This window comes from Anabas testudineus, chromosome 13, assembly GCF_900324465.2.
Source record: "Anabas testudineus chromosome 13, fAnaTes1.2, whole genome shotgun sequence".
In the NCBI taxonomy this organism is placed as follows: Eukaryota; Metazoa; Chordata; class Actinopteri; order Anabantiformes; family Anabantidae; genus Anabas; species Anabas testudineus.
In genome coordinates this window covers 3,968,142-3,986,043 of record NC_046622.1, presented here as the reverse complement: position 1 = coordinate 3,986,043, position 17,902 = coordinate 3,968,142, and the positions used below count along the sequence as shown (strand labels likewise).

The 17,902-nt window shown below is 42.4% G+C and overlaps 2 protein-coding genes across 3 annotated transcripts; both read right to left on the bottom strand.

Moving 5' to 3' along the window:
- Window positions 1–2,061: 2,061 nt before the first annotated feature.
- On the bottom strand, window positions 2,062–5,203 carry si:ch211-151h10.2 (uncharacterized protein LOC567699 homolog). The gene is made up of 9 exons (XM_026365316.1): window positions 4,967–5,203; window positions 4,475–4,736; window positions 4,319–4,383; window positions 4,045–4,183; window positions 3,312–3,430; window positions 3,041–3,221; window positions 2,805–2,888; window positions 2,625–2,720; window positions 2,062–2,533 (listed from the first exon to the last, which is right to left on the bottom strand). The coding sequence occupies exons 1-9, from the start codon at window positions 5,113–5,115 to the stop codon at window positions 2,189–2,191; spliced, it is 1,440 nt and encodes a 479-aa protein (XP_026221101.1). The 5' UTR covers window positions 5,116–5,203; the 3' UTR covers window positions 2,062–2,188.
- A 506-nt stretch (window positions 5,204–5,709) lies between these two features.
- On the bottom strand, window positions 5,710–16,780 carry prdm10 (PR domain containing 10). Of its 2 annotated transcripts, XM_026375709.1 has the most exons (23): window positions 15,459–16,780; window positions 14,188–14,329; window positions 13,627–13,788; window positions 13,413–13,472; window positions 13,226–13,330; window positions 12,842–13,016; window positions 12,341–12,582; window positions 11,883–12,083; window positions 11,653–11,725; window positions 11,420–11,537; window positions 11,201–11,321; window positions 10,807–11,079; window positions 10,141–10,485; window positions 9,678–9,833; window positions 9,408–9,587; window positions 9,218–9,328; window positions 8,931–9,131; window positions 8,679–8,822; window positions 8,406–8,576; window positions 8,123–8,260; window positions 7,723–7,897; window positions 7,533–7,630; window positions 7,210–7,395 (listed from the first exon to the last, which is right to left on the bottom strand). In XM_026375709.1, exons 2-23 carry the CDS (start codon window positions 14,257–14,259, stop codon window positions 7,210–7,212), a joined length of 3,507 nt encoding a protein of 1,168 aa, XP_026231494.1. In that variant the 5' UTR covers window positions 14,260–14,329; window positions 15,459–16,780. The 2 variants fall into 2 exon arrangements, with proteins under 2 accessions (XP_026231501.1, XP_026231494.1); XM_026375716.2 differs by lacking the exon at window positions 15,459–16,780 and having other exon boundaries at window positions 5,710–7,395; window positions 14,188–14,259.
- Between the last annotated feature and the right edge of the window lie 1,122 nt (window positions 16,781–17,902).

The window sequence follows — 17,902 nt, the reverse complement described above, 5'->3', positions numbered from 1 at the left end:
TTATCTGTGTCCAGCCCTTTAATAGCAGCCATGCATGTGGTTTGTGATTCAGCAGCGGGGTTTTTCTCTTTCTACAAAGCTTTAAATTTGACTAACGGCTCAGCTAAAAAAGAAAATACACATCAAGCCTCTGGCCGTTTGAAGGTTTTCTGTGGACTATAATGTCGATTCGACACTTGCCAGCAAAGATGTTTGTTTGGTTTTGGCACAAACATGTTTAGGGAAGGAAAAGTTGTCTTAAGACAACCATCTCACTCGCTGATAAAGTAAGCACTGCTTTGCTGAATAAAATCTTGCACACAGGCCTTGTGAGTTTTGTCTGACACATCAGTCTCAGTGGAAAACAGATTTTAAATCTGAAGAGGAAGTGGAATTTAAACAGTTTATTTATCTACTTTGTTTATATCAGATAGCAGCCTTCTCGACTACTGAGTGGTGTCCTGCAGCGCCATCAGAGGCGGGATCGGCACAAATGTGTGCTATGTGTATCCCAGTGAAACCTGAGCTTGAGTAATTGTCAGGACGAGGCGAGGGATTGACCTCTGCCATGAACTGTATTCTCTGAAACAACACACACTTCAGTCGGCTTTGAAACAGCCTCTCATGCACAACTCGAGCGGCTTCGTGAGGAAGCTGGTCGTCAGATTTTTAGTGTAACTGAACAAAATAATAATTTCATTTGCTCCCTCTTTTATTCTTAGCGAGCAGATAGACGCCATACCTCTGCAGGCCATGACATTACACACAAACAAAGCAAACCATCAGCTCATCTGGACAGCACTGCGATGTTCCCACTGGCTCGGAGAGCAGGGCTTGTTTTGTATTTGAAGCACTGTTTCTCATTCACATCTAATAAAATCGCCTCCCCCTCATATTCGTTTATTAAAGTACTTAATAAATCAATTCCAAACGTTTGTTGTCTTTTGAATCTTGGACCTCAAAGTAAATGTGGTAATTGTTATTTTAAGCAAGCTTCCAAGCCTGATCTGCTCTGAGTATTTGTGATTGATTCCTGGAAAATGTTGCATATTCAAGTGGCATGTCATAACAGATTCTACTTTATTCAGAGCTCTTGTCACTAACTTCAAATAACCAAATGCACACGATTTCTCCGCCCACTGTCTTCAGATCCCTCTGTCCACCCTGACATGATGTGTTTCCGTCTTTGGTGTTGTGACAGCTCAGATCCTGCAGGGTTCAGCTCACATTCCTTTCATCCCAGATCCCCCAGGGGTCGGCCCCACCTTTCCCAATCACTGAACCAGTGTGAGGGAATCAGACAGATGCAGGATGTGGCAGATGGTAGACAAGTCCACATGCAAAAGACATCCACATCACGCGTACTGTACAGACTCCCAGTGATGAGACTTTAATGTCAGTCATGAATTAAGTACATCTGATCAGAAATCCTGTTTGTTCGGAGCTGTAAAGGAATCTGGATCAGAAAACTGTGCCTTCAGTGTCGAGGTTCAGGGTAATTGAATTTGGATCAAAGACATTCGGGTCTTTCAAAAAGGTTAAGGGGCTGCTCCAGTTTTAGTAATAACAAAAATGCTTCCGGCTTTGACCTCCACTGCTCCCATCTGCCCTCAACCTGAAATCTGTGCTTTGAAGGGCTCAAGTCGTCACAGTCACTCAGTGTGATAGAGGAAGACAGAACGAAAAATAGTTTGGGGAGTTATTAGTGTGGCCTGCAACATATTCCTCCCAGAATGCAATTCCTATTTTTATTTAACATCACTGGTTAAAAGTGTGGTAACTAAATGATCAAAGAGAGTAGAACAATAATAAAAAACGCACCTGTAGTTACCTGAAACATGTGGCCAATTTCTGATCTTACAGAAACACGTTTGTGACGATATGTCTGACGAGTCTGAACAACACGTTCTTCTTATAAAGCTAATAGAAGCAAAAAGGTTTTAAGGGATGGTCAGATAGATCTCAGTGGAACTGAGGTATGATTGTGATTTGATCGTATGTCTGCAGTCTGTATTAACTGGTGATAGTGTGCCCCCTAGTGTGTAAAATGACAAATGAAAGGAACTTATTATGAAAGGATTTTATTAAAAACAACAATTTCAATTGTGACGCACTGCAAATTAAAAGTAAACAATAAATACACAGTTTTGTAGCAACCAGCAAATGATCAACATTTGAACATATGTTCCCAAACGAACAATGTGAAATCTCACTTCCTTCTCCCTGATTTACGCAGGCGTCCGATAGTGGAGGAGAACTGCAGAGCAGACCGTTCACAAAGTGACAGAGGAGTCTCTGCTTCTGTGTCCGTGTCTGCATCCACTGAGGAGGAGCACGTGGACGTAGACGTTGAGTTACAGGGCACCGGTGGCACAACACTTGTGCTTTCATGGAGTTGTGAGGCAGTTTGTGGAGAGACTGAGCATGAATGGGACCTGTTACTATAAGCTCGGGGCCCTGTCTGTCCCTCCTGATTCCCCAGTCCCTCCAGGTGAGCACGAAATGTACAGGTCTGTTGTTCCAGGGAGAGGAAACTCTCCTGCACATTGTCAAACTGCAGGGAGAGAGACAGTTTTTATTCCTGGTGGGTTTCTAAACCAATGAACAACATTCAGCTGTTTGTCTAACAGGAGCATTTAGCGTACCTGCTCAATGTTGGACTGAAGCAACAGCTCTGGCCAAACTGACTCACCGCTGCTGCTCACACTGTTGCTTATGTGAGTGTGACTCCAGATTAAGTCCTGTGAAACAAGGCAGATGGGATTCCTGCATGAAGGTCGCAGGAAATATCTGCACTGGGTTTTTACAGCTTAAGGAAAACGTACCTGCAAAAGTTGTGTGCTGTCCCTCAGATTATCCTGGCAGGACTGAAGCTTGTTCTTGTAGTGACCCAAGACCCTGAACAAAGTCTTTGCCAAACACAGAAAAGCATTTTAAACAATGCTAAAATGTTAAATGTAAAAGTAATCAGCAATAAAGAAAAACAAACTTTCCTTTGAAACAAGCAAACTAAATCTATTCTTACCACAGAACTAAATAACAGACCTTCAAACCTTCTTACCTCTGCATCTGTCAAGACCAAGGCCAGGTCTCTGTGGCCCTGGTTCCCCTCTTTGGTTAACGTGACCCCAGTATGCAGCTCCTCCAGCTGAGCCCAGAGGCCATCTAGGCCCCGTAGTATGTCCTTCACACTGGCCTCGAAATCCTTCTGCACCTGGATGAGAGTACGCAGTGACCTGATCCTATCGGACAGGAGTGTGTGATTTTAATCGAACTGGAGTCCGTTTCCAAGAAAGCAGGTGGTGCAGTGTGTACATTATGTCAAAACTCACCTCTGCTGAAGGTAGGTGTGGATGAGCGTCACTTTATCTGTCAGTATCGAGTCCTGGTCCACCCCCTTCTGTGTCATTTCTGATCCAGCATCAGCTTTTTCAAGTGTGTTAGACACTGACTACAGTAAAAAGAGGGCTCAATTTAGCTCTGTGGGATTGTTTCTAAAAATGTATGCATCATGTGTCTGTGCGACACAATATGATCAGTTCATTTATTAACAGCCTAAAAATAAATGAAACTCGAAAATACGTGAACTTGCACCAGAAAAAACTAAATAAAAAAAGAAGTTTGGCCATGAAAGGAAAGGTCGAGCACGTCAGCACGATTTTGCACATTCAGTTCACAGTAATTAGATTTTGGCAACTAGTTTTTGAGATATGTGTCCTGACATATAGTGTATGGTGCTACTGGTGGAAGTAACCGGTGGGAGACATTTCTTGGCAATTCACTCAACACATGGCTCCCGACTTAAAGACAGAGGGAGTTAAAATATTACAATTCCTCCAGTCTAGTTAATTCAGAGTGCAGACAACAGCATCTCAGGGAAGGTGTGTGTTGCCTGGAGGCTAGAATGTCTGAGTGCCTGGTCTGATCTCTGTAATATTACCAACAAAGACTTTACACTGATCTACATGCAAAGAGCGACTAAAAGCACAGGAGATGAGGGGAAATAGCTGGAGGCTACTGTGAATGTGAGAAAGAGAGCAATTTGCTTCCTTTTCTCCACCTTACCTCCAGCCTCGAGAGGAGAGTCTGAATGTGGGGTGCACTGGGGTCTGGCAGGGGCTCCTGGAGCACACACAGAAGCAGGCCGTCGGCCAAGGCAAGGGCCAGAGGAACAAGGTGGCCTGGGCCCCCTGACCGGGACCCCCTTCAGAAATAAGCAAGCCTCAGTGTGTTTTTATTTTTATTTTGGTTCTTATATTTGCATCATTTTGAGAAGTGTACAACTGCAAAAGAAATATCAAACAGACAAGTTGTAATGATAAAAATAACCATGTCTCACCATAAATACAGGTTATTCCTGTTTTCAGCAACAACTTCCTGCTGTATCCTCTGTGGAGGCTCTGCCTTGAATTGAAGCAAAGTCACTGAATAAACATATCACATTTAAACACACACACAGGGTCAAGTGATATCCGCTTCATGCGGCTGCACTGACCTGGTTCTGTCCTGGCCGCAGGCAGCACTTCAGGGCATGGACACAGCCTCCCACAACCACCCACAGCAAACATACCAACAAGAGCCTCCCGCACACGTCCTCCGCAAAGAGAGAAGGGTGCAGCAGCACATCCACGTGGCAGATTGACCACAGCACACTCACTGGAGCAAAACTGTACCAGCTTTTCCAAGGTCGCAGAGTCTTCAGAAACTGGGGCCAAGTAGTTTGTTGAGGCCGAACATCATCTGCTGTTTGATTTGAACTGCAGAAACGATAGAACGATAGAGAAAAGGACACTGTGAGGTGATGAATGGAGAGAAATGTCATGAAATGAACTGTAATTGTAATAAAAAGCAGTTGACAGCAGTCATCAGACATGTTGGCAGACATGGATGGAGCAGTAAAAAAGTTTTAACAATCTCAACAGAGAAATTCAAGTTGGACGATTCACTTATTCAAACCAGTTGTTGACTGACACACAGGTCGACCTACCGCTGTGGTTCCTGACTTCTGTCGGCAGGTTCCCCCTCCTTGTCCTCTTTTACCTCCTCCATCCATTTACAGGCACAGTCCCAGCCTTCTCTTTTCCCCTGACCTGTACCACCCTGACCTTTAAGGTAGGCGACTGTCAGCTGAGGCATGACATGTCAGCTCACACGGCAGCAGATCAATTTGTTGAACAACACAGATACACTCACTAAATATGTCATTAGTTCGACGTGACAAGCGTGTTGTTCTGGTTTTGCTGGAATATTTGTTTTATAAAGGTTATGGCTTTTTCCTTTTACCACATTCCTTCCACGTAGCCATGTGTTAACATACCAATCACAATTGTTTGAAGGACAAACCTTGCTCCACCCAGCTACACTAGGAGCCAACAACTCCTCATTTTTATCATCTGAATCACCGTCTCACTCAGACAATAAACCATTAATAGGTGACTTAATGTAAACATGTCACCTGATTAACTTTAAATGTATTCATGATAGAGGTTTGTAAAAGGAATAAAGTTTGTTTCTACTCATTAATACTTGCATTTAATAAAGGTTAACACAGTTTCTATTTAAATGTATAAGGACGCTGTAGAATTAGTTTGTTTTTTCTGAGGCCACGCTGCCATCTAGCAGCTGGGACACTAATTACATCCACATCAAAAAAATCTCTGTCAACGTAAAGACACTGTGAAATCATTTCACTCATGACAATCATGATAAAGTGGAGCCAAAAATACAGTGTACACATATAAAACCATTTAATTTCTCAACACATGGAGCAAAGGACAAAATTAACAGCAACAATAATGTGAAATGCTGTACACGATCTTAGAATAGTCCTTTTATATTTAACATTGTACAAGTCTGCTGTCATAGAGCAATATAAATAATGGGGGCATTAACAGCATTTTAAAACAGCCTTATTTCAGTGCACTCTCGTGGCGTCATAATGAGCAACCGATTGTTCTTAACAAAGATGTTCGACATGATCTGCTTCTTAGAGCAACAAGCAACAAGTCAACTCAACACTGTTCTTCATCACTTTACCTTGAAACTAGTTACTAGTTTCTACCCTAAAATAGTACCAACCTCAAATTAAGTATTTGCACAATTTCTGTAGATTAGCATTCACCCTGTTGAGTTCCTAAGCTGTTCAGCTGGAAACTGATGTTTCCCTTCAAAAGTGTGCTTCGCTGGGGAAGACGTGGAGTGTATTTGGATTCAAGAATCTAAAGACCTGTGTATTTGCTGGTTGTTGTGTTGTTCTGGTTTCAAAAGTAACCTTATATATAAAGAAACTAAATAATGCACATTTTCCTTTTTAAAAAAAACTCAACTTCTCCAGTGGCTTCACACCCTGCTGCAGCGTTATATAGTACATCACTGTGGAGTGTGGTTACAGGTGTAACGACATCAAAGGTGAAACAGTCTGATTTTAGATATGTCAAAAACTAAATGGTTCTAACATTTGGGATTAATTGTGTCCATAAGAACTGTGCATGACCACTGAAAGCATTGTAGCATTCAGAGTGCTGGAAGAGTGGGACCGAGTGTGTTGTTTCCAAATTTTACTATAAAAAACATATTGTTGTGTTGTAGTTGAGACAGTGACAATGAAAAATAACTCAATACAATCCAGCATGAAATAAAACAGCTGTCTGAGACATTTCAAAGATGAAATTAATAGAGAAAGGTCACATGACAATATGGCAACATACTACAGAAGATGCACAAAAACATAATGCAAGATTTTTTTGTACAGTATCTTCCCAGATTTTTCCATTAGCATTTTCTTGCCAGATTTTCATTTACAAATACTACACAGTACTTCAAGAATATTCTTTAGAAATATCTAAAACGGGAAACCAAAATCTGCAAAGAGACTGAGCATCAAAACCTTTCCTTCTTTTTTTCAGAACATAAAATTATGTTTAATTTAATTTTCCATCCTCACAAACTTGCACAGTTGCCCTGAATTTGATATCATGGTCTTTACAGTTTTATCAGTTCTACTGGAAATGTTTCTGAAAAACTGTACATTTTTCAATGATGTGCATCCGTTCACGTGTCCTGCTTGGTTTATGTGTTGTGTTCAAGGCTTTTCTTTCTACTAACTTACAGACACCGACACATAAAACTGTGCTGGTCATCTCCTCGTCCCCGTTATAGCTCTTCACCATCTGTGAATGAGTTCACTGGGGTCTACATGCAGGATCAGTCTGTGGTTCTGCGCTGAACAGTTCAAGGTTTTGTGATATGAACTTCACTAGTGCCGCTTCCATTGGTGGTTGTGGTGATGATGTATTGTGTGGTGGCTTGCTGATTGGCTGGTTGCTGCTCCAGATGTTCAGTGTGGGTCTGGGTCGTGGTCTGAGGAACAGGTTTCGTCTCCTGCTCGGTCTGACCCTCTGAGATAACGTAGTGTGTCTGTGGGACAGGGATGAGCCAAGTTTATACCATGATCCACCATGTTTGACAAGGAGCTACGAGCATTAGGGTTATATAACAGTTTAGATTATCATACAAACACAGACAAAATACCCTGGACATTATGATCTACTCACCGTTTTGACCTGGTTGTTGTTCACTCCAGATACAGGTGTGCTGGTCTCAGCTATAACATACTGTGCGTGAGGTAGAGCCATCATCTGGATCTCAGATGCTGTAAGATTTAAGTAAGATGTTAACATATTAAGCCTTGAGGAAATTAACAGCATAGAACCAGAACAGTCTGGAGACATGCATAGGACTCACGGTAACCTCTGTAGTTCCAGTTCCCAGGTAGATAAGCATGCTGCACAGCCCCCTGCTGCTGGGTGCTGCTGGTCTGCAGAGTGTGGCTCTGAGATAAGGTCACGGGGGTTAGCTGGGCAGGGCTCAGCTCCTGACTAGTCTGCTGGGAGGTAGGGCTTAAAGGCTGACCAGTAACCTAAAGGATGGAGAATATTCTGGTGTCAATCCTTGACACATAATACTTATAAAATCTAAATCAGTATTTTAACATTCAAAAAATAATTAATATTTAAACCAAAATGTTTCGACAGAGGATACAAAAAGTTCAATAAGTACCATAACTGATAATAAGGACAGGCTGAAAGAACTGGTAACAGGTCCGTAAAATGACTTCACAGGAGTCAATGCAAAGAGGATTTACCTGGGTGGCACCCTGTCCTGTACTTGAGGGCTCGGTGACCTGGATGTGTTGTATCTGGATGGAGTGCTGGCTGTAGCCGTGAGGGTCATGCAGCTGGCTCACATCTACTGTCGGGTGCTGGGAATGTGGGGATGACGCCTGTGAAACACAGAGAAAATGTCTTAATTCTACCCACACCTACAACTTGTTTTCGACTAACAGACTAATAAACAAAGTGTGTGAAAGTCTATAACTGTGATTGTAAAAAACACTTCTATGTCCTAGTTTAGATCCTAGATCTTACCGGAGCCACCTGCACCACCTGTAGCTGTATGTGCTGCGCCTGAGACAGGTTGGCTGCTGCCTGAGAGACGGGGATGTACTGGATCCTCTGGTAGTCTCCCTGTGCCGTTCGGTAGTCTGTGGTCAATGTTTGAGAAAGCTCTGTCATGGCCTGTGTCAGTAGATCTGTGGTCTGTGGAGATAGTAAACCATACTGTTTTAATATCTGATTTGAATTAGGTAACCCTCTTTGTTATGTAAATCTAGTTATCATGGTGGGAATTGTCTTTCTCACCACTACAGCCTCAGCTGGGGTACCATCTGCATTGATGACTGCAGGAGTGCTACTGATGACAGCTGCTGTTAAAGGAGCCTGGATGGTGTTGGCGAGCTGGGCGAACTCTGGATGCTTCTTCCTAATGTGCTGAACCATCTTAGTCTGTGACACAAGCACAAAGTAAGTTATCAGATAGGCGTGCCACTATCCAAGGCACAGTATAACACAAATTTCCAGTGAATATTTTCAAATGATAAAACTTATACTGACCTTGCTGCTGTACTGTTTGGCACAGTGTGGGCAGCAGACTGGCGCAGTGGCAATCGTGCCAGTCAGCTGTGTGTGTGTACTCAACATGGGGTCTGGTTCACCAGGAGCTGCCGGGCGCAACTTACGAATGCTGGGAGGCAACTCTGCACCAGGATGGTTCTTCAGTATATGGGCTTTTCTCTTGCTGGCACTTTTGTACACCTGAACAGAGAATAGCTCATTAGTGGGATTCATTAATGCTAAGAGCCGGTCTGTTTTGATCAGACTCAAGATGGGGAAAAACAAACCTTGTCACAGTACTGGCAGAAGTAATCCCTATTGGGCTTGATAATTGGCAGCGTTAGCTCAGGGACATCATCAATACGCATCTCTGGATGACGCTTAGACAAATGATTAACCTGTAACCAGAAAAATAAAAAGTAAGTACAGTGGAGTTCAATATCAAAACATATTAAGTTTCTGTGAGTTGCTGCTCACCAGCATTCCTCTGCGTCTGAATCCCATCATACACACTCTGCATTTGAACATGAAGCTCTCGAAGTCAGTGGTGGGCACCTTCAGTTTGAGGGTTTTGGAGCGCTGGATCCGGTCAGCCTTCTTGGCCTCTCTATCCGGATTGTGCATTCGCTGCATGTGTTCCCGCAGCTTATCTTTTCTCTTAACATCACAGGAAAAGAACTGTCACATAAGAACTCCCAAACCGATAAACCAAAACACCAACAACGATCTTCACTCAGTTCATCTCACCTTGAATTGTTTGCCACATGTTGAGCACAGGAAATCCTTGCGGTCAGAATGGCGTAACTTGTGCAAACGCAGCTTGTCCGGTCGGCAGAAGGCCTTATCACAGTCTGAGCACTGGAAGATCTTCTCTGAATGGAAGCAGCGGATATGCTTCTTCATCTAGGGAAGACAACGTTTTGTAGTCTGACATCTGAGCAAATGTGTTAATTTACTACTTTTAAGTTCTATGATCTGTGGCTGCAGTTTTCTAGAACAGAAGGGCGTTTTGGCCTCGCTGTGATTTGAAGAACTCTTCCATATGCTGTTTACTACCCCAATTGTTTTTGGCTACATGACTACAGGAGGATAAATATATACACAGGAAATGTGCAACTGGGTACACTGTCAGATTCTGTTCCAGGTAGGAGACAATTTACCTCCTGTCATGACAAAACATGCTTAGCTTTAAGACATGATTCTTACTAACCTGGATGAAGTCAGTAAACGTCTTCTTGCAGGAGGGACAGGTAAAGAAGCCATCCACAGCATGCACTCCTACGTGATCTTTAAGCAAGTCCAACCTTTCAAAGGCTTCTGAACATAAAAGACAAGAGTAAGAGCGATTCTCTGTGTGCACCAAGATATGGTCCTCCAGGGCCGAGTCACTCATGAAGCTCTTGCTGCAAATGTGGCAGGAAAATGTGTAGGCATCCCGGCCGTGGACCCGCAGATGTTGATCCAGCTTTTCTTTGTCCCGGAAGGCCTTGCCACAGTGGGTGCATTTAAAAGGACGGAAACTCTTTCTGATAAAAAGATGCTGCAGGGCTGCATTCTGAGATGGAAAAGACAGAAGAGATGAACAGAAAAACAGATCAGTGTTTTCCGACTTATACCTGCTAAGAAAAGAAGAAGCTGATAGATGAGTGTGCAGGAGGGGATGTGTCCTAAAAACACAACACAAACGTGGACACCATGTAAAATGACAAAAAAGGTTGTTTGAACCTGTTTTTCTACCATCCACCAGCTCACACATACCTGCACATCCACCTTTGAGGGAAGCACGCATTGAGGAAGAGAGACACATGGCTGTAAAGCATAAATAAATCTAAAACACTGTTCCATTTCAGTGAACACAGAGAGTTGTCCATCTTACCCGTATCCTCTTGGCACGACGCATGTCCTGGGAAGTAAGGTGAGCGTCTGACTGGTTGCTCTGTGCCGGATCCTCCTTCAATGGAACAGACAAGTCTGTGCTGGAGGGAGGGGTGATAGACTCTGCCACTGGCTCCCCTGTAGTAGGTGTAAGCTGACCCTCTGCCTCCGTCCCCGTTTCTGCCTCTGGCTCCATCTCTACTACCTTCAACCCATTCTGAGCTCCTTCTACTCTCTCCTCCAACAGCTGCTTCTCTGTCAGTTCAAGCATCTCCTGATTTAAAAAAGTGATTGAAAATATAAAATTAAAATGGAGCAATGTTCACAATGTTTGTAGCTGCATCTAAAAAAAACTGTAGATCTGTTTCTAAAACAAGGATTAAATTGTCCCTCACTGTTGTCTTGTCCCCACTCATGTCTACTGGTGGATCCAAACGTATAAATTTTGGTGGACGCCCGGGTCTTCTTCCTGTCCCAAATCTCTTTCTGCCTCTTCCTCGACCACGGCCTCTGGACCTGAGAGAGTAACAAACCGTGAACAGGTGAAACAGGTCATATTGTGGTAGAAATGGAAGAGAAAATCTAAAATGATGCCATGAAAGATGAGATTTTACCGGGAAACAGAGTTTAACTTGTCATCATGCATGTTCAGATGTTGCTGCAGTTGTTCAGAGCTCACAAAACGGCGGTTACACTCATAACAAGGCCAGTTCTTCTCTTGCTCCCGCAGCACTGAAGCAAAAACAGAAAGTGAGCAGCAGGTAGAACACTGAGTACTGTTGCAATGGGACAGATCTCTTCAGGGCTTTGACATGATGCTGATATTACACTGAGTGCAGAAACTCACCTTTTCTCTCTTCTTCCGTAACATCGTGGATCTTTTGATTTACAAACTCTGCATATGACGCAGCATACCACACCTGTGGATGGAAATATATTTTTCTTAAATTGCAGTATTCAGTACATATTTGGGCCTGACCGCTGCCTACTGATAATGTTACAGTAGTGATGGGATAAAACACCTATATAGCATATAAAGCAGGAAAATTAAGCAAATTGCTTACACAGCACTCTGACCTTGAGCTCTTGTTTGGGTTGGATGTTCTTGATGGTTGTGTAAAATATCTCTGAGCCATACTGATAGGCCACCAGGTTCTGCTCCAGGTGGTTCTGAGCAGGTCTCACAAACATCATCCAGTTACAGCTGTCCTCGTCAGAAAGGTCCAACCACGCGTCATTGGACTTATCTCCATCTTTCTCTGCATCCAGCATGCACAGCTAAGGCAGGAAGCAAACAGACCAGTTATGAGTGCAACCTAAGATTTCACATGCTGACAGTTTTCGACAGTTCTTAACTCCCTTACACTTTCCCATTTGTTTTTTGTTAGGACACCATAAAACAAATGTTGCCCTTGTTGCCCCTGGTGGTTTGAAGCAATAATTTCTCTGATTACTTTATTTCAAACCTTTACCAAAATGATAGGTAAGATAAAGATAGTTTTGAAGTCTGCAGTGGTTAAATATGCCAAACTTACTTTTAGATGAATGTAATGATCTTGCAGTTCACTCTGAGAAACCAGGGGTGCCTCCACAGGGCCAAACTGTGTGCGTTTTGGGATGCGTCTCTTGGAGAACACCCCACCCAGGAAGCGATCAATGTAGAGGACAAGAGGCAGACTGGCCCGTGCCTTTGACATCACTGGTCTATTGGGGATAGGGTGCAGAGGGCCATGTTTGAGACACACGGAGGGGTTGGCATTATTACACTCCTCACACCCTGAAGGCCCACAGAAAGAAAATGAGAAAGACATTATGACAACAATATATTTAGAATATAATGTAGGTTATTTGCTAAACTTGTATAACCCATGAAGAATAAACCAGGAGAATCTACGATACACTAACAATGCGCAGCTTTTCATCCAAATTACCACAAAACTGCTTTTGTGGTTATTTTAGAGCTGTATGCTATACAGGAGGAGAGTCTGGACAGAACAGTCATGTTATTGTCATGAGTGTTGGAGAACATCACTCACAGAGACTGTGAGGATTGAATGCTTGAGGCTGACGAGGCTCCCAGTCATCCATCTCAGAGTCTTCTTCCTCTTCTTCATCAGAATCGTCTGTGGAGTCTGTGGCTCCAAGGGGGCTGTTGGGAGCGTCCGTGATGTCCGCCATGGAGGTGAGCGAATTAGACACTGACAGTTGTTCCTGTGTTTTTTAACATGTAATAGAATTAATACTCACTCAATCTTACTATCATTACCATTATACCTTTGAAAACTTCTATCATTGTGTAAATACACTCACTGTACATGCTGCTTTTATAAATTATTAAGTTTGCTTATATTTCCCTATTAAACACTGAAGAGGAGGAAAAGGGAGAGTGGACAAATGCTGCACATAAACGATGTCCTCACCTGGGACACTGGCTCCAGGATTGCTTGTGGTGCCTCTGCTACATTACTGAGAACATGCAGATTGGCAGCATTCATGTTCTGTCCACCGGGCAGCAAAACTGTGACCTACAAATCAGATTCAGTTGCTCTTTAGTTTTGTAAAAACAATGTGGCTCGGTAATGAAATGACATCATGTGACACGCTCACCTGTTGAGTTGTACCATCCTGCTGAATGTAAGCCACTTGTGGCTGATCAGCAAATACAGTCTGAAAGAAATAAATGTAATACAATAAAAACAACAACTTCAACAAAGATGAGAGAAACTGATGCAAGGTTTGATGCTGATCTAATGCATAAAATGGTAGCTTAAGTATAGACATACATCTAAAATATAAGCTCCAAATAAGACTCCTTTCTTACCTGAGTGCCATCGGCAGGGTGTATGTAGACCAGTGTGTGCTCTGCAGACTCGACTGAGGTATAGGAGTTCCCATCTGCTGTATAAACCACCTGCTGCTGTCCCCGGTCCGCCTGATCTCCACTGTACACTATCTGGGCCACTGTGCCGCCTTCAAAATGCACCTACATTCACACAGAGCATAAAGCAATAAACAACCTGTGCCATTATTACACTCACTTAACTGCAGGTCACCCCATATTTATTCTTCATTAACTTCAACAAAACTAATGTGCAGTACTGTTTTATTCTTCTTGAATATGGTTCTGTATGACTCGCTGATGGAATTAGGGGGATGATAAAAATGTGACGGATAAACACATAATGGTGAGGAGCATAGAGGATCCACTACTTTGAGAATCCCACTCTAGTCTATTAACCAAAACTACAGTAGATGATGACTTTTGGAATTCAGCAGCAAATTGCATCAGTGGACTCAGGTAAGAATTTGTTGCATCATGTATGAAATGATGCATCAACATCAATCGTGATTCTACTATGACCATTCAGCGGGGGCAGCAGACCTGTGTGGTGTTGCCTGAATCACTGTTATCAGTCTGACTCCACACATCAGAGGGTTCCTGCTTGGTCTCCATAGCAGCACATTGGCAGGCCTGTGGCCAACCACGTCACCCAACACTTCACTCCTGAGACAACCAGGGATGCCTGTAATGCACGAAGAAGAAGATTTGGGTGATGTGATTAATAATAATAATAATAATAATAATAATGAAACAAAGTGACAATGGCTTATTATAAAACACATTATTGGACTTGGATTTTCATTGTTGTTTACATGTGACATTAGGAGATTCTCTGCACAGGTGCATGTGTAGGTGTACAATCATCTCTGGGAATGGATGGTGGCTCTTTTCCTATTTCACATTTTAATGGTTATAATATAAACTGAGCGTGTGTGCAGTGAAAATGTTGAGCTGCAGTACTGAGACACTGCAGCAGACATCTCGGAGCAGCGTGACATTTGAGAGAGGGAGAGAGAGAGGGAGAGGGCTGTTTCTGAGTGTGCAGAGCCGGTTTCTCTCGGCTGTCAGGGGCTTCACGCCAAAATAAAGCAGCGTGTCCGCCTGCGTTCAGAGCGGCCACACAGCAGCCTCAGCGGGGGTACGAGCAAAAACGCGGGCATCGTTTGCTCCCGAGGCCGCCAGGGTTAACGGCGACTGAACGGGACCGCACGTCGGCACAGGAGCCCCGGTGGAAAATCACGACAGCGTGCACTCACTGACAAACACGGATGGTTCGATCATTATTCAATTCAATTCCCCCCCATTTTAACCCCGCAGGTTCTCGGTCCCAACCGGACCATACCACGAACACCAGCGCTGTAGAAACTCGGGCATTTTCCGCACCGTCAAATTAGCGTTACGACCACACAGTCGCGATGTAAGGCCGACCTTGGAGACAAACATGACTTGTCAGGCTCCGGGACGTGGACTATATGTGTGCGCTTTTGAACAAAAGTGGGTTTCAAGGCGGTAAAGGCCTGAATTATTTGGGTAGATCCACCCGTCCTCCCATTCTAGTTGAGTCCAGCCCTTCAAGTCTACCGTGAACAAGGAAGGACAGACTCCATTTTGGGTGGGACTAACAACAACAACCACATCCGAAGAGAGCCCTCGAAAAAAATAGATTTTCTATCCATACTAATGCGCTAAAACAACGGGCGTATTTAATTTATATGAACAGAAACTATACCGAACAGTCGAGCTACAGAACTGGTCGTGAAGTAATCCTGGTTTTTCTTACATTTTATGGAAAACGTACAAGCCGTTCTTACCTCAGAATGGTAGCTGCAGAGATGGCTGTATTGCATATATTAACATAATCTGCCTAGCGACACGCAGCAGCGCGGCTTCCGATTGGTTGTTGGTTACTCGGCGCAAACACAACGTAGGATAGTTTTAAAATATCTTCACTCAACAGTTTGTGTAGTCGTGAATTTTATAGTTGTATGATTAAATAATTAGTTTTCATCACGTCGACATTTCATTAATCGAGGGTATAAATAGTGATCAATTTAAGTCGCAGCAATTCTAGCCAATCAGAAAAAATGATACGCCGGTGTTGTCCAATCGAATTAAACCTTCTTCTGTGGTGGCTTGTTTCTTCTTCGTTGACATTTTCCGGTGTAGACTTTCAAAATACTCTGATGAACAGAAACAATTATAAGTAGTATAAATCATAAATGGTGTTACATTTCTATACAATTAAATCCCAGTTTACAACATAGTCTTCAATGAGATTAAAACAAGGTTTCAAAACAACCTGATTTTTTTTTTTCTTTATGCAAAACAAAAATCTTTATAAGTCTTTGCCTGGTCATTATTTCTCTCTCTGGTTAAGGATTGATCATCTGTTTATATAGTTATGGCCAAAAGTTTTGACAGACGCGGCTGCTTCAGTTTTTTTTAGATGTTCTGTGTTTTTGTGCTATATTAATTTACTTATATTTATATATAAGAGATGATGTTAGTGCTGACCCTACTTCTTCATCACTGCTGCCATTTGCTCTGACATGCTGTATATTTGCCTCTGGGCCAGATTCTCGACTGATGGTGAACTATTCTTGCCTTACTAGTGCTTAAAGTTAATGAGAACTTCTTGGCTTCTGCTTGAAATTCATGTCACTGCTAAAACCCTTAGCCATGACTTCCAACTTTTATCTGAGCCCACGCAGACACTCTGGCCCAGGGGGCCCCTGACCTCTAGGGCCCCGAGACCTGTGCCCTGTACGCCTGTTCAGTAATTTATATATTGTTATATTAACTGATTCGTTGTAATACCACTTACAGTATATTATGCTGGGAAGAACTGACAATATCCTAATAAAATTTCAATAAACCCATGTAGTTTGTTGTTTCTGTCACTCTTTGACCACTATGAACATGTAAAATAATTTTACATTGGTGAACACTGCAGAAAGTCTGTATATAACACAATTTTTCAGTTTTACTAAACTGCCAGACATGCTGTACATCCAGTAAATACACTCAAGAGCAAGGCAGGTCCTCATCTTGGTACAGGCTAAAGTGTGGGGGAGAACTGCTGGCTCAGTCTAGGACAGTGTTAGACAAGAGAAAGGGGACTTTGAGGAACCTCTGAACCAACATGTCCACTGTGGAGGAAGCAGAGTTAGGGGAAGCCTTGTCTGTTTTTCTGGTGGAGGTCACTGAGGTAAAAGCTCTGCAGTGGCGCTTGGTACTAGGTTAGAATAAGAATTGCCCCAAGATGCCCAAGGCAAAAGAAATCTTAACACAAAATCCACTTTCTTCTATTTTGTGTAGATTCAGTATTTTTTTGTGCTGACTTGGTTGACATACGTTATTAATGTTTCATGAATGTCTGCATGGGTTATGGCACAGCCTGGGAGGAAAAGAGGAGTCAAGTGACTGACAAAACTCAGATTCAAGAACAGAAATGTTGTTTGAGTCAGATTATCAGAGACAAAGAAAGCAGAAAAACAAACAGAAAGTTAGAGATGATTACTGTAGGTATTGAGCTTATATACTTCTCATTTCTTTTTTGTGTGTCTTTGTGTGCACGGGATGATAATTAATTTTAGTTTAGCTTTTGTAATTAAATATTTTAATAACCTTATGAGTTTTTTCACCTTTCTGTTAAATTTTATTTTGTGTTTGCCAACTTGATATATAGTGCATTTTTTGTATATGCATAAAGTCTGAAAAGCTCGAACAACTGCAGCGAAGCAGGAAGTTGACTCCCACATGTATCTGCAAGGCTTTTATGAATGTTTGATAACAATAAATTAAAGAGGAACTGAATAAAGCGTTGTTTTTGTGTTGTACACATAATCCCATGGACTTTTTGTCGACATTTTGCATGTAAACATCTACATGACAACAAAGTAAAAATGTGTAGGCTACATAAGAAACATGCTAAATGCTTTCTACAAAATCATTAAATTATTTTTGTTTTCTAAATTCATTTTCTAATTTTAAAAATAGTATAGTGCTAGTAGGAGAAGTTTCAACTTTAACCTTCAGTGAACACTGTATGGGCTACAGTATTCATACAGTCTCTATATTCCACTGTACCAGTAGACAGGATTTCTCACAATATGTTTAATTAGTTTTCAGCTCCTTGAGGCTCTGTTATGAAGAAAAGAGGTATTCACATTAATTAAGTAGCTAATATCACAGTAGCATAGTATATTAGTATGGTATAGTACAAAAGCCATCACACCTGTTTCAAAAAGCCTGA

What these genes read in the sequence shown, in the direction of transcription:
- prdm10 (XM_026375709.1), bottom strand. Translation starts at nt 14,259, where the DNA reads ATGGAGACCAAGCAGGAACCCTCTGATGTGTGGAGTCAGACTGATAAC. An exon ending in CGTTTACTGACTTCATCCAG is followed by an intron (nt 9,834 to 10,140) that starts GTTAGTAAGAAT and finishes TGTCTTCCCTAG; the next exon opens with ATGAAGAAGCATATCCGCTG. An exon ending in TCTGCCAGTACTGTGACAAG is followed by an intron (nt 9,132 to 9,217) that starts GTTTGTTTTTCC and finishes TTCTCTGTTCAG; the next exon opens with GTGTACAAAAGTGCCAGCAA.
- si:ch211-151h10.2 (XM_026365316.1), bottom strand. Translation starts at nt 5,115, where the DNA reads ATGCCTCAGCTGACAGTCGCCTACCTTAAAGGTCAGGGTGGTACAGGT. An exon ending in AGAAGTCAGGAACCACAGCG is followed by an intron (nt 4,737 to 4,966) that starts GTAGGTCGACCT and finishes TCGTTTCTGCAG; the next exon opens with TTCAAATCAAACAGCAGATG. An exon ending in TGCGGCCAGGACAGAACCAG is followed by an intron (nt 4,384 to 4,474) that starts GTCAGTGCAGCC and finishes CTTCAATTCAAG; the next exon opens with GCAGAGCCTCCACAGAGGAT.